At 39.6% G+C, this 12,182-nt stretch overlaps 1 protein-coding gene across 1 annotated transcript; it reads left to right on the forward strand.

The window, feature by feature from the left end:
- Positions 1–10,783: 10,783 nt before the first annotated feature.
- dio3a (iodothyronine deiodinase 3a) lies at positions 10,784–12,082 on the forward strand. Its single transcript, XM_077731233.1, has one exon. The coding sequence runs from the start codon at positions 10,849–10,851 to the stop codon at positions 11,617–11,619; it is 771 nt and encodes a 256-aa protein (XP_077587359.1). The 5' UTR covers positions 10,784–10,848; the 3' UTR covers positions 11,620–12,082.
- The last annotated feature ends 100 nt before the right edge of the window (positions 12,083–12,182 follow it).

Below are 12,182 nucleotides of genomic sequence, written 5' to 3' on the forward strand. Positions count from 1 at the left end.
ATTCTATTTAGAAACTGCAGCAGAGGCACACAAGTATGCAGATTTGCGTCCCTACAAAAAATAGTCATTTGCTGGCTAAAGAAAGCCACCTATAATAGTTTGGGGGGAAAAGGAGGCATTGGCTCAGAGAGCGTAAGGAACAAGGAACCCAAAAATACTGCATTGCGTCACAGCGATAAATCCCATTGACTCTGCAAGGACATGGCTAGATCACAACTTGACACTGCTCCTCTTGCATTCAGTGCAAAACAAAGCAGGGGTGATGACATTGAAAAACAAAATAATGCAAAATAATCACTTCCTCACAGAATAATTACATAAAGAATTAGACTCATCTTGACTGACATTGATCTGACAGCCTGATTACAAACTAGACACTTTTTTAATAGATGCAAGATAACAAGACAAGACAACCTGGCTGAGCACAAAATGTAGAGAAGTTAAGTGGCGTAGAGTGTACGTTTTTATCACTTGTGTTGTGTCTAAGCCGTAGACAGACAACCGGTGGCTATAAATGGGACAATCACAAGAACGAGGTGTATAAAAGAATCCAACCAAAATCATAACAAACTAAATGGAGACCCTAACGTCACATTTGAGTGTAGAATTTCAGTTGTTGTACTTAAAAATGATGCATGACATCACAACTTGGCTTTACTACTAGCATAATACATATTTCGATGACAGTTGCCAAACCAAAGCACTGATGTGTTGTAAGACCTTGGTTGAACTAACGGCCCACAAGCACACACCACACACAAAAATGCTACAAATTATAAAAGGAGTTTGTTTGGGTTGTATTAAGTTACACGTCGTGGTATGCTAGACCACCCAAACCTCCTTAGGATGTTTGGCAGACCTTTGTATATTCACACTTAGTGTAGATTTTTCTAATTGCCTTTAAAAATTTGATCCAGCTAAACATTTCCAGCTGATTCTTAGGCTTTAAACACAAGTAGAATTCTTCTCCAAGTCTCATAAATAAAATTAAAAATATGAAATATAATTTCTTTGTGGGAACGCAAGGTCGATACATAACAACAGCAAACTAACATAATACAAGCCTTAGAAGCCGTTGTGTTTCTAATATTAATTTGTTTTTATTTTAAATTCTGCTCTAAAAATTCCAAATTTGATCAGTTTCAATTTATAATGTAGTATTTGTTTGCCTTTAACATAACCTTTCTTAAAATATTGCCCTTTCGTGTATAAAAAAAAAAAGTAGATAGAAGCTCGGTCAAGTTTGAGGCTGTCTTGCTGCTGCCAGCAATTTCCCCACATAAATATATATAGATGAGCACTATTCCAATATTGAGAAAGATTTGACTGAAAACCAAACTGCAACTTCCCATCTCCTCTCACTTTCAATTTGAGTGTGCCAAATTCATAAAAAAAATTCCCCCTCCGCACACAAAACCCAAAAGTCTCTGATAGTTTGTTTGCAGTTTTTTAAAAAAATACTCAATGTTACTTAAAGACCATATTTTTAAAAGTGCACTTTCCTCACAGACAGCTCTGATACCACACTGGCTGCTTTGTAGGTGGCGCTAACTCCATGAAATAAAACCCAAACTCTCACCTCCTCCACAATGACAGAAATACACGCTAGCAAATAGGGTAGACTTGTGTGCACTTGTTATGCAAGCAGACCATCAGGATGCTATGATTTGCACTAAACGTTTCTAGGTGCTGTGTAGGAGGTTGAGGAGGTTGACAACAACTTTTAACAGATTCATACCCAAGCTTTGCAATCATGTTTTTTTTTCATTGTGAGATTCTCCCAGCTGCGGTTTTTCACGGATAACAGGTCATTGTGGGTCTGTTTGCTTCCTCTTGAAGGGACTTCACATTGTTATCTTGCCAAAGCACAAGCGAGGGATAGATATTTTGCTGCATCGGTTTGTTTGTAGCTAATATGCCACACTTGCTTGTCACCTTCTCATGGTCACAAATCAGCACAGGCATAGTTGATAAACACTGCATATGGAAGTTCAGTTTTCATGCTGATTAAATGTCTTCCTTGCATAGATTCCAACCTGGCGTTGAGGAAAAACAACGAACAATGATAACTCTTAAGATTCCTTCATTTTACATCACTTTTTGATTGGTGTGTATGTTATTTTGCCATTTCGACACTGATAACTGTATAGATTGACAATATAAAAGAAAAATCCTCATCATTTTTTCAGCCGGATTGTTCAGCCCTACGAATAGCTGCACATATGCATCATGATGGAATAAAATGCACTAGCATAAGCTGCTGGGCTGGTGGGTTGTTTCTTCTAGTACACACTTGCAGTACGTGCTAGTTGACCTTAAGCATATGCAAGTGTGAATTTTAGATCCAAACACAGGCTGTGTGATGAGACGCAGCAGAATGCCCGAGAGGATGCAATAATCCGCGTCAAGTTGTCTCTGATACACGAATCCACTTGTTGTACTGAGTCTGAGGTTAGAGTTCGCTTGTTGAGATATTGTGTTAGTCTTATCAGTTTTGTTACCCATTTTTATGTTTGTATTTTTGGCCTTATTCTTGTTTACAATATAAATATCCACACATTTTTTCCCAGCTATCTTCGTTTTGGCAAAGCATGAACCACGATATAGTTCTTTGTCTTTTTATTGGTCTAAAACCTTCTTTTAAAACACTTTACCCATAGCCTATTTAGTAGATGAGGTTCACTAAACTGTTGCCAAGCCTTTCAAACCATATTGTTCTCATTTGTGTTCTTTTTCAAGGAATTCTCCGCAGTTTGTAACATGGCAGGCGCTCTTAATTATGTTTAGATAGCTGCCTCAGGCACACAACTCTGAATTTGACACAAACACTTGAAGTAAATATTGTCCAAAAAGTAACAGAATAAAAGCTTTATATCCATGCATAAGCAATAACCACAGAGGTCTGAAAGAGTTAAAAAAAACAGACAAACAAACAAACCATTCCAACTTGCTTTTGTTTTGCACTGGTTAGGAGGTTCGGCAATTATTTTAAGGGTGCTTCTATGCCCCTTTTCTGACTACTTCATATTTCGCAGCCATGCTTGAGACCACTTTGATTTGAGAGGTTTCAGCTCAACTGTGAATCCAAATTCTGTTTTGCTTTCTGCAACTGAAGGGCATAAAAACAAGTGAATTCCATCTACAAACGACTTTGTGGCATTGATGGACATAACAAAGAGCTCATGTGATATGTTTCCGTGTTGTTTTCGGAAGAAATAAGCAGGTTTGTTTTGAAATAGCATACTGGCCCCTGACGTAAAGCTTATGATATTGCAGTACAGTCACTACATAGTATGGGGTGATATCTTATGCTTTTCTTGGCATTAGTCCGGGATACAAACTGTATCATGTCTGATGATTGATGTTGCCCGGTAGACTCGCATGAAAGGAATTTACCTGGGGGATAATTAACGGAGTCAGAAACTGTCAGGAATGTAGGAGATGAAAATCGCCAGCTGCCTTAAAGTATTCACATGCGAATGCAGAAGACAGCGTTCCAAATTCTGCAAACATTTGTGACCAATGGAGTGCTGAAAAGGTGTGTTGACATAGAATGGATCTATCTTGACATCAAACCAGTGTGTATCAAAGAGACCGTTTCAACAGTTGCGATAGTCAAATACACCATGTCTCATTTTCTTTAAAGGCCATGTCTTAGACCATTGAGAATCAATAGAGGAAAAAGGGTCTTAGAATGTGAAATATTCTGTAGGGGGGACAATTGGTTATCAATGCCTGTTTCCAGTCACATCTGCACGAACCTTCTTCTCTTTATCTGACCAACTGGGAGATGTTTTTCTTTTTTGGCTCACCCTCCTATCCCTTCTCGCGTCCCAAACACTGGCAGTTGATGTTAGGAGTAGCACTTCAGCGGTACCCCGCAGAGACAACTCCAGGCAGTAAAACACATCCTATTAAACACTGTTGAGTGCACAATGACCTCATGAGGACAGCAGAGCTATTATTCCCTCCGCTTGGACCATTTGGATTTTGATAAACAAGTAAACCATTTAAATATTGATTTCCACTATTGTAATTTGGGGAAAAAATTATATCATGAAGAGGACTTAAATATGTGAGGGAAAACATAAGAAGTACCAATATTTTATTATAATATATTTGCTGGATTAGTAATATGCAATACATCACTGGGACATGGTAAAAAGTAAAATGTCAACTATAACGTTTATTTTGTTTCCTTTTTATTTTACACTAAGAATTTCCCTACCAATAAGAACATTACAGAAATAAAATTATAAACAAAATTAATTGTAAAAATGTTTACCTCGAATAGAATTTTTGCCATTAAATTAAGCTTATTTTTTTACATTATTAATTCAATTAAAAGTATTACTGCTACTACTGCATGATATTTGCAAAGACCCCATAATCTGATGATGAAAGTACAAATAATCACATTGTCAACCAACTTTTGAAACCATGCCTTAGACTGTGACAACATAAACGTGATAGATCAATAAAAAATATTGCTATGGTCAAAGTAGACATATTTAGAGATTTAAAAGGCAGAAGAGAAAAGGATTGTGCGTGCGTGCGAGTATACACTCTACACGTGTGTGTTTGCACAAGCTCTCACCCCGTCTTGCCACCATCTGTCCCGAGGACTGGCATCAATGAGTGTACAGACGGGCACACACTAATAAGCTCAAACAGGCCTCAGTGGGAGAAGCCACATGAGGACACCCTCCGACAGGCGCACCATCACCATGACTTGAGTAGTTCAAATAAGGCCAGTGACTTCTTCAGACGCTAACTTGTGTGAACACTCGCTAGTAACCCTAGGAGATCAGACAGCAGCACTGAGAAACAAGAATTAAGGGAGTAGTATCTTATTAAGTGATTGTCATGATACTACTGCTATACTATGCATAGAAATCCAATGGTGCCGTATTCAGTCACTCTGCAGCAATTTGTTTGTCGTTTACTAGTGGGACGAAAATAAGATATCCCTTCAAATGTAATTTAAAAGTTACAGGAAGCGCAATTGAATAGAATTGGGAATTGTGTTTAGTCTTTTGGAAGTAAGGTTTTCTTTGTTGTTTTTGTTATTGGCATGGCTTTTAAAAAAATCTGTTTCTAAGAATTTCCCACAGTTTGTGACTAGCCAGATGAAACAGATTATCATGTTACCATCCCTCATTGACATCGGACTTGCGGTGATACAAACAACCCGCAGACAAATAAGAGTTGATTCAAGAGGAGCATAAATACTAGTGTATTCTTTCTTTTCTTTTTTTATTTCTTTCTTTGTAAATAATGTTGTAAAAGAATATTTTTTCGATAATTTTTATCAATGAGAGACTTGAAAGGGAACGTAGACACAACTGAAGCTAGTTAAAACTATGTTTCGTCGTATAGTCATTGAGATAGTTCATCAGTTGTGGTTTCTGGAACAATGCCACGTCAAACAGTAAAGCAGGCGGATTAAAAGAAAAAAAACGTTTCCCAGATCTACTTTGTCCTCGCTTGAACCTAAGACTCACTGCCAAGAACTCCAGCAAAGTTTATAGGAGGTAAAATTACGAAGGTTACAGAATACGCCTTGTGGTGTTCACAGCCGAGGCAACAAAAGAGTAATTCCTCAAAGCAAATTTGGTCACAGCAGGTGAGCACTATTTTTTCTGCTATTTTTTTTTTTAAAGAAGAGGCAAGGAAAGTTAACAGATGCAATTAAAGGGGTGTTGAAAATAGGAGGTGAACTCACTTTAAGGAATAGAACAACAATATGCTAAAATGCTCATCTAGAGAATAAACAAAGAAACAACTGTGATAGTCTGAGGTGAGGGTGAACATTCCGGTCAGATGTTTGAGTCATTACAGTTGTCTTTCCCGATCTCGTGTCCAACAATTGCTGCCAACCCTCCCAGTTGAAAGAATTGGGCGTATGGCGCAGTCAATGGCAAAGAGTGATAGCAAGCCACAATGGAACTCGAACCTTCTGTTTTCTGACTCAGACGCCCTACATTTTTCCCGCATGTTGCTATTCCACCCAGCAGTCAGATATGACATGGATTTACTGTAACCAAAGATTAGAATTTAACCAATCTACCATGTGCTGGCTCAACCCAGAATGCTTTTTGTTAAATAAGCAGAGTGATTGGCCTTGAGCCTATAATGACTAATGCGTGTGTCCAGATGTGAAGATGCTGAACAGAGTTCTTCTCAATGTCCCGAATGCATAGCATCATTGTATAGCGAACATTATGTTCTCGCGGTCAATTTCATCAGATTGTAAACATGTGAAACAGAGCTGAGGTTATGGGATATTAGGTTAAGTTAATATGGGGTTTATGGATAGTGGTCTACCCGATCCAATCATGTGATTGGAAATACAGACTGATTAGATCATTTTCAGATCAGAATTGGGTAATAATAATAATAAAAAAAGGAATTCACTACCTTCATTTGAGCTCATTGGCTGCCACTGAGACTGACAGATGTCTAACCTAGTTCGCCTGGGAACGCTAGCAGCAATTGTTTGATACTAAAGTATTGATCAGGACTCAAAATCGTGTGACTCAGACTCGCGTGCAAAATATGTGATCAAGACTTCCCCACTTAATGAGCCACAGGGGAAATAGAAAAGGATTCTTAGATCAAATGCATTGTCTTAAATTGTGAGGAAAGGTACTCGAGATAATCTTTTAAAAAATTGATGATTATTGCAACGTACAGTCATATTTTTAAATTGCAATTTGATGGATTTTTTTCCCTGAAAAATATGACTTGGATATTTTGGAGCCTGAATGAAGGAGGCATCATATCTGTAATCTTATCATGCCTTTTGTTGGTGTGTCACGCAAAATCTAATTTCAGACAAAATTAAAGGATTAATTCTGCGTGCATGTTTTAGTATATTTTTTTCCCTGCACAGTCAGTGTAATAGAATATCATCAGAAAGAGAGAATATCTGTAAATTATAGTGAAGGAAGGAAACATTTTTATTTACGAGCTCCTGTGTTCTCCATAATCATGTGGATGACTTTTGCTTCTGTTGTGTTTTACACAGTCCCTTGTTTTTTTAATGTTATTTACAACATTACTGGCTCTCAGCAACTTTTTCATTAACAAAGGATTTAGTATTTGATTGATTTCTTATGGCTTCTGTTGAGGATTCGATTACATCTGTTTTTGCTATTGGAGAATAAGCAATGTTGATTATAATCAAAATGTCATGGCTTTCATTTGTGGCTGCATTTCTTCTACTGCTTTTTATATGCCTGGTGGTTATTCTTTGAGAATTTAGATCGGTGATTGGCAACAGCCATATGACAATTATTACACTGCTTTCCATTGTAAATAAAGTTTAACAGTGTTAGTTATCCAATTTGGGATTTTTTTGTCCTAGAAATATAACTTTATCAAATATCAGGAATTCATGGGCCTTGTTTATCGATTGATTGAAAGTCACTCCTGATTTAATCCCCTGACCTCAAGCAAAAAGAGACATTAAATTGTAGCCAATCGTAGACTGCGGTCTGCACTAGTCCTTGGCAGTGGGTGCCTTTTACCAGATGGTGAGGAGGTGAAGATAGACTCATGTACTCTCATTGTTACAGGAAGGTGCCCCATGATGCACGTCTGTTGTGGGGGGGGGGGGGGTTCACCATCTTGAACTTTTTTCAAATTTGCAAAACACAGCAAGACTTCTGTTGTGTTTTTTTGTGATTATTTCCAAGAAGGAGCGTAATAGATGACTGGAAACTTTCCTAGAAAACCACATGTCCATGGTCCTCAACTTGCAGGAAGGGAAAAGCAAAAGACATCAATACATCAAATGTCAAAAGAATCTTTATCTGCTGCTACTGATTTATCTTTGAAGTATTTATAGTAAGAAGTATGTGTAGTAGGGATATCAATGTATTTTAACAAATCTCTTTTGTGCTACTGTGAAGCAAAACACAACTCTTTCTTTTAAAAATTGTTTTCATGAATGAATGAGATAACAGAAATTGCTGCTATTCATCTTTTGAGGGTGTTGGCCAAAACGGCAACCCCAATCCAGCAGGAATACTTTCAAGGTGAAATAATATTCATTCAGAAAACTCTGCATTTCATTGGCTGATAGTATTGTGGTTTTATTGGAGTAATTTCCTGTTTGTGAGTCTTTCAGAACTCTTGTTCCTGGAAAGCGCACTCAGCCCTTAGTTTGTCATTCAAACATTATTGCATTTGCTATAAAAATTCAAGATTCAAAGCTACTCAAGATTGTTGTTCTCTTCCAGTAAGGTTTTAGGATATTTCATTGATTATATTGGTTTTAAGAATCTCTTTGTACTTGGTTCTTATTAGTATCATCTGGCCTCCACCCTACCAGCCAATCAGTTTGCATTCTGGATTATTAGTTGTCTTTAAACTGACTCTGAAAAATGGGATGCCTATTGGTTGCAAAACAACAACAGAACATCTTACATTTTTAACAAAAGTAGTTCTGTTATGAGTCTTTAATTATATTTTTAAAATGGTGTGATTTGCAAGTAGATTTCTTCTTTAATGTCTTTCTTTTGGACATATACAAATATATAAAATGACTCTTGAGCTTGCTTTAAAATTCTTTAGACATGCAATACACCATCAGACTTTTTGGGGGGGAGGAAATGTTCACATTTCCCTGTGTGCGTGCATGAGTTTGTGTGGACTATTTCTTTGAAATGCTAATATTCCTTTAGTTGACATTCACAAGAAACACACGCTGAGGGAGGATATGAAAGAATTTGGAATTCAAAATGGTGTATGACTGTGAAGGGGTGAGGGGGATAAATGAATTAAATAAACGTGCCTTACTCAACATTTGTTTCAAATGTTAATGCCAATGTTTGAGCCATCAATGATCAGTTGACACTCCAGCGTTGGCAAAGGGCAGCGGAGAGATGAACCCTTTTGAAGTTTCTTTTAATCGTTCAAACTCGATGCAGGTTGTGGACTTTTACTTGTGCTTTGGCTTTTCTGCACCACATGATCCAAAAAGAAGCAGTTATGTTAAAGCAATAGGACCAAATACCTTTTGAATTGTACTGCTAAATGGTTAAGATCACTTTACATTTTTTTCATGACAGTCAAAATGTAAAAAAAATTCAAGCGTAACGTCTGTTTATATTTCATCTTCCCCATTTAATGTTAATATGAGGCCATGAATCCATCTGTTTTCTATAGTACTTCTTATCCTGTTCAGAATTACTAGTGAACTGGAGCCAATGTATTAAACCCTGGAGAGTCGCCAGTAGACTACACCTTCATAGAGACACACACAACCACGCGCACCGTCAGCTCACATAGAGACAGACAACCATTCACAATGTTTTGACTGGGAACCAAACCCAAGCTGCTTGCATGGAAGTCAGGTGAATAAATAACGGAATTCTCAGTAACCAGTCAAAAACAATGAACTTTCTAATATCAGTCTTGCAGTTAGAGAATATTTTGAGGTGGTTGTGATTACACACTGCTTCCTGTATGGCTGACCATAGGAATGTGTGTGTGTGTGTGTGTGTGTGTGTGTGTGTGTGTGTGTGTGTGTGTATGTGGATGTATGTATATATTTGTGTATATATAGTCCCTTCAAAGTAACTCGTTTGTACTACTCTCTCTTAAAACCATGAATATGGAGGAGAAAATTGTGAATCGGGGATGGGGGTTGCTTATATGCGAGAAATTGTAATATTGACGGCGATAATTTGTAACTCAATTTATTTTGAAAATAATCACAGCATTATTTGTATTTCGTTACTTCCAGCTTCTTTTTGCATTTTGTTTTTCCCGTATGAGTTTGGTTGTGTTTTTCCAGGTACTTCAGCTCGTACCACATCTGAAAATATTGCAATCAGGACTCAAAAGTGTCCATTGTAAATCTGAGGTCTCCACATAGGACCCCAGTGGGTGCATGACTTCATTCCAATTTAACAATATGGCATCTTTTCACAATTCAGGTATCTTGCGAGTTGTTTTCAGTCAGATGTTTGTTTGTTTTAGCAAATACTTTACTGGTTAAACTGTAGTGGGATGAGCGTTTGGGGGGAACTGGACCCATAGCGACCCCTTAAGACTGGTTTTGAGACCTGGTGGAACTGGCTGCTTGAAAATTATTTTAAATTGGATTTGGTTATTGTGGAAGTTTTGTCTTTATTAGTAGTAGTAGTATTATTGTTATTATTAATAATATTCATTCAAGATGAAGCAATTTCAACCAGAAAACATTGCTGTAGTGATTTGTCATGGATTTGCTTATTTTGGTGGTCGATCACAACTTAAAAAAAAAAACGTAACTATCATGAATTACTAATTTGCAATAGAGGACTGACTAGCAAAAGAAAAATGACGATGAATGTCTACTTTTTATTATTGAGTTTTGGGTATTGACTTTATCTGTTTGAGGGGAATGTTAATACCACTATTTAGGCTTGTTTGACAAATTGAGATTGGGATTGGCTAGAATGAAGTCTGTTCAATACCAGTCATTTATAACCGTACAATACAGGTACACAACATTGTCTGTTGAGACATCAGTGATGCACAACTCATGAATTGCAGTGCTCTTGCACCTTTAAAGTGGTTGTCACCCACGATGCACGAGCCGAGCATTTTCATGGACTTTTTCTCTTGTTCCACTCGGACGTTTTTAGTCATTTGACTGCTCTCTAGCCTCGGAGTTAACAGAAGGTAATCCCCGCCATGTGAGGCCTCGGCCCCGCTGTGCAGGAGGCGTGGTGTGCATCCTACAGACCTGTGGCTGCTATAAAAAGAGGCGAAGTTGCAAGTCACCCAACTTCAAGCCGGCGCACATTTTTTTCCGGGGGTTCAGCGCGGGGCAGGTGGGGGTTGCTTACAAGGATGAACACAATGAAGGCAGTGAAGAACGCACTGGTGTGCCTGGTGCTGCTGCCGCGCTTCCTACTGGCCGCGCTCATGTTCTGGCTCCTCGACTTTCTCTGCATCCGGAGGAGGTTTCTCCTCCGGATGAAGGAGCGGGAGGAGAGCGACGTCTTGGACCCTCCTCTGTGCGTGTCCGACTCCAACCGCTTTTTCACGATGGACTCCCTAAAGGCGGTGTGGCACGGTCACAAGCTAGACTTCCTGAAGGCGGCGCGCCTCGGCCGCGGGGCACCCAACACCGAAGTGGTGCGGCTGGACGACGAGCGGTGCGGGCGTATTTTGGACTTCGCCCGGGAGAGGAGACCCCTCATCCTCAACTTCGGCAGCTGCACCTGACCACCGTTCATGGCGCGCCTTAAGGCGTTCCAAGGGCTGGTGCTGGACCACGCCGATATCGCCGACTCGGTGCTGGTGTACATCGAGGAAGCGCACCCGTCGGATGGATGGGTCAGCACCGACGCGCCCTATCAGATCCCCCAGCACCGGCGCCTGGAAGACCGCCTCCACGCGGCGCAACTCATGCGCTCCGAGGCACCCAGCTGCCCGGTGGTGGTGGACGGCATGGAGAACTCATGCAACGCCGCCTATGGAGCCTATTTCGATAGACTCTATATCCTCCAGGATGGAAAGATCGTCTACCAAGGGGCAAGGGGACCCGAAGGGTACCGGATTTCGGAGCTCAGAGACTGGCTGCAGCGTTACAGGGAGCGGCTGGTCATTCACGTGTAGACGAGCAAAAGACGCATGTACTAGAGATGATACTGCTGCTGCTACAGCTCAAATGCTGCATAATTTGGAATGTTACGACTCGTAAATCCTACTCGTAGTTTGTTTATGTACGTGCCACCCTCCATGGCATTTTTTTTTATTTGGGAACTTGCAAAAAAGGAAGGTTAGTTTGTCTTTGTTAAACTTGTGGTGCGGACAAGTGCGCATCAAGACGCTCCTCGGCATCGGTGTGAAGTTCGGTCCTGAAACGGCACACGTCCGGAGAACCGGTACTGAGGTCTGAGATACTGAGGAGCAACGATTGTTGCTTCCTTGTCCGTATCATATTGTTGTTGTTTTTTTTCTATTACGTGGACTTGCGTAGTACGCGCGCGCGTGTCTGGTTTTCTGTGGATATTTTTTCATTCAATAAAATGCCATCTACCTCTTAAAAAGTTGCTCATGTTTTCTTTCCATTGTTGTCTGCTCGGTGTCTTTATCGGGCTGCTGTTTCCTATCTCCACCTTGTCACGGACTCTTAGAAAAAGTTTTTTTTCCCCCTCTGGGGAACTCGGGAAAACGAC

Source organism: Stigmatopora nigra, chromosome 13 (assembly GCF_051989575.1).
Source record: "Stigmatopora nigra isolate UIUO_SnigA chromosome 13, RoL_Snig_1.1, whole genome shotgun sequence".
Lineage (NCBI taxonomy): Eukaryota > Metazoa > Chordata > Actinopteri > Syngnathiformes > Syngnathidae > Stigmatopora > Stigmatopora nigra.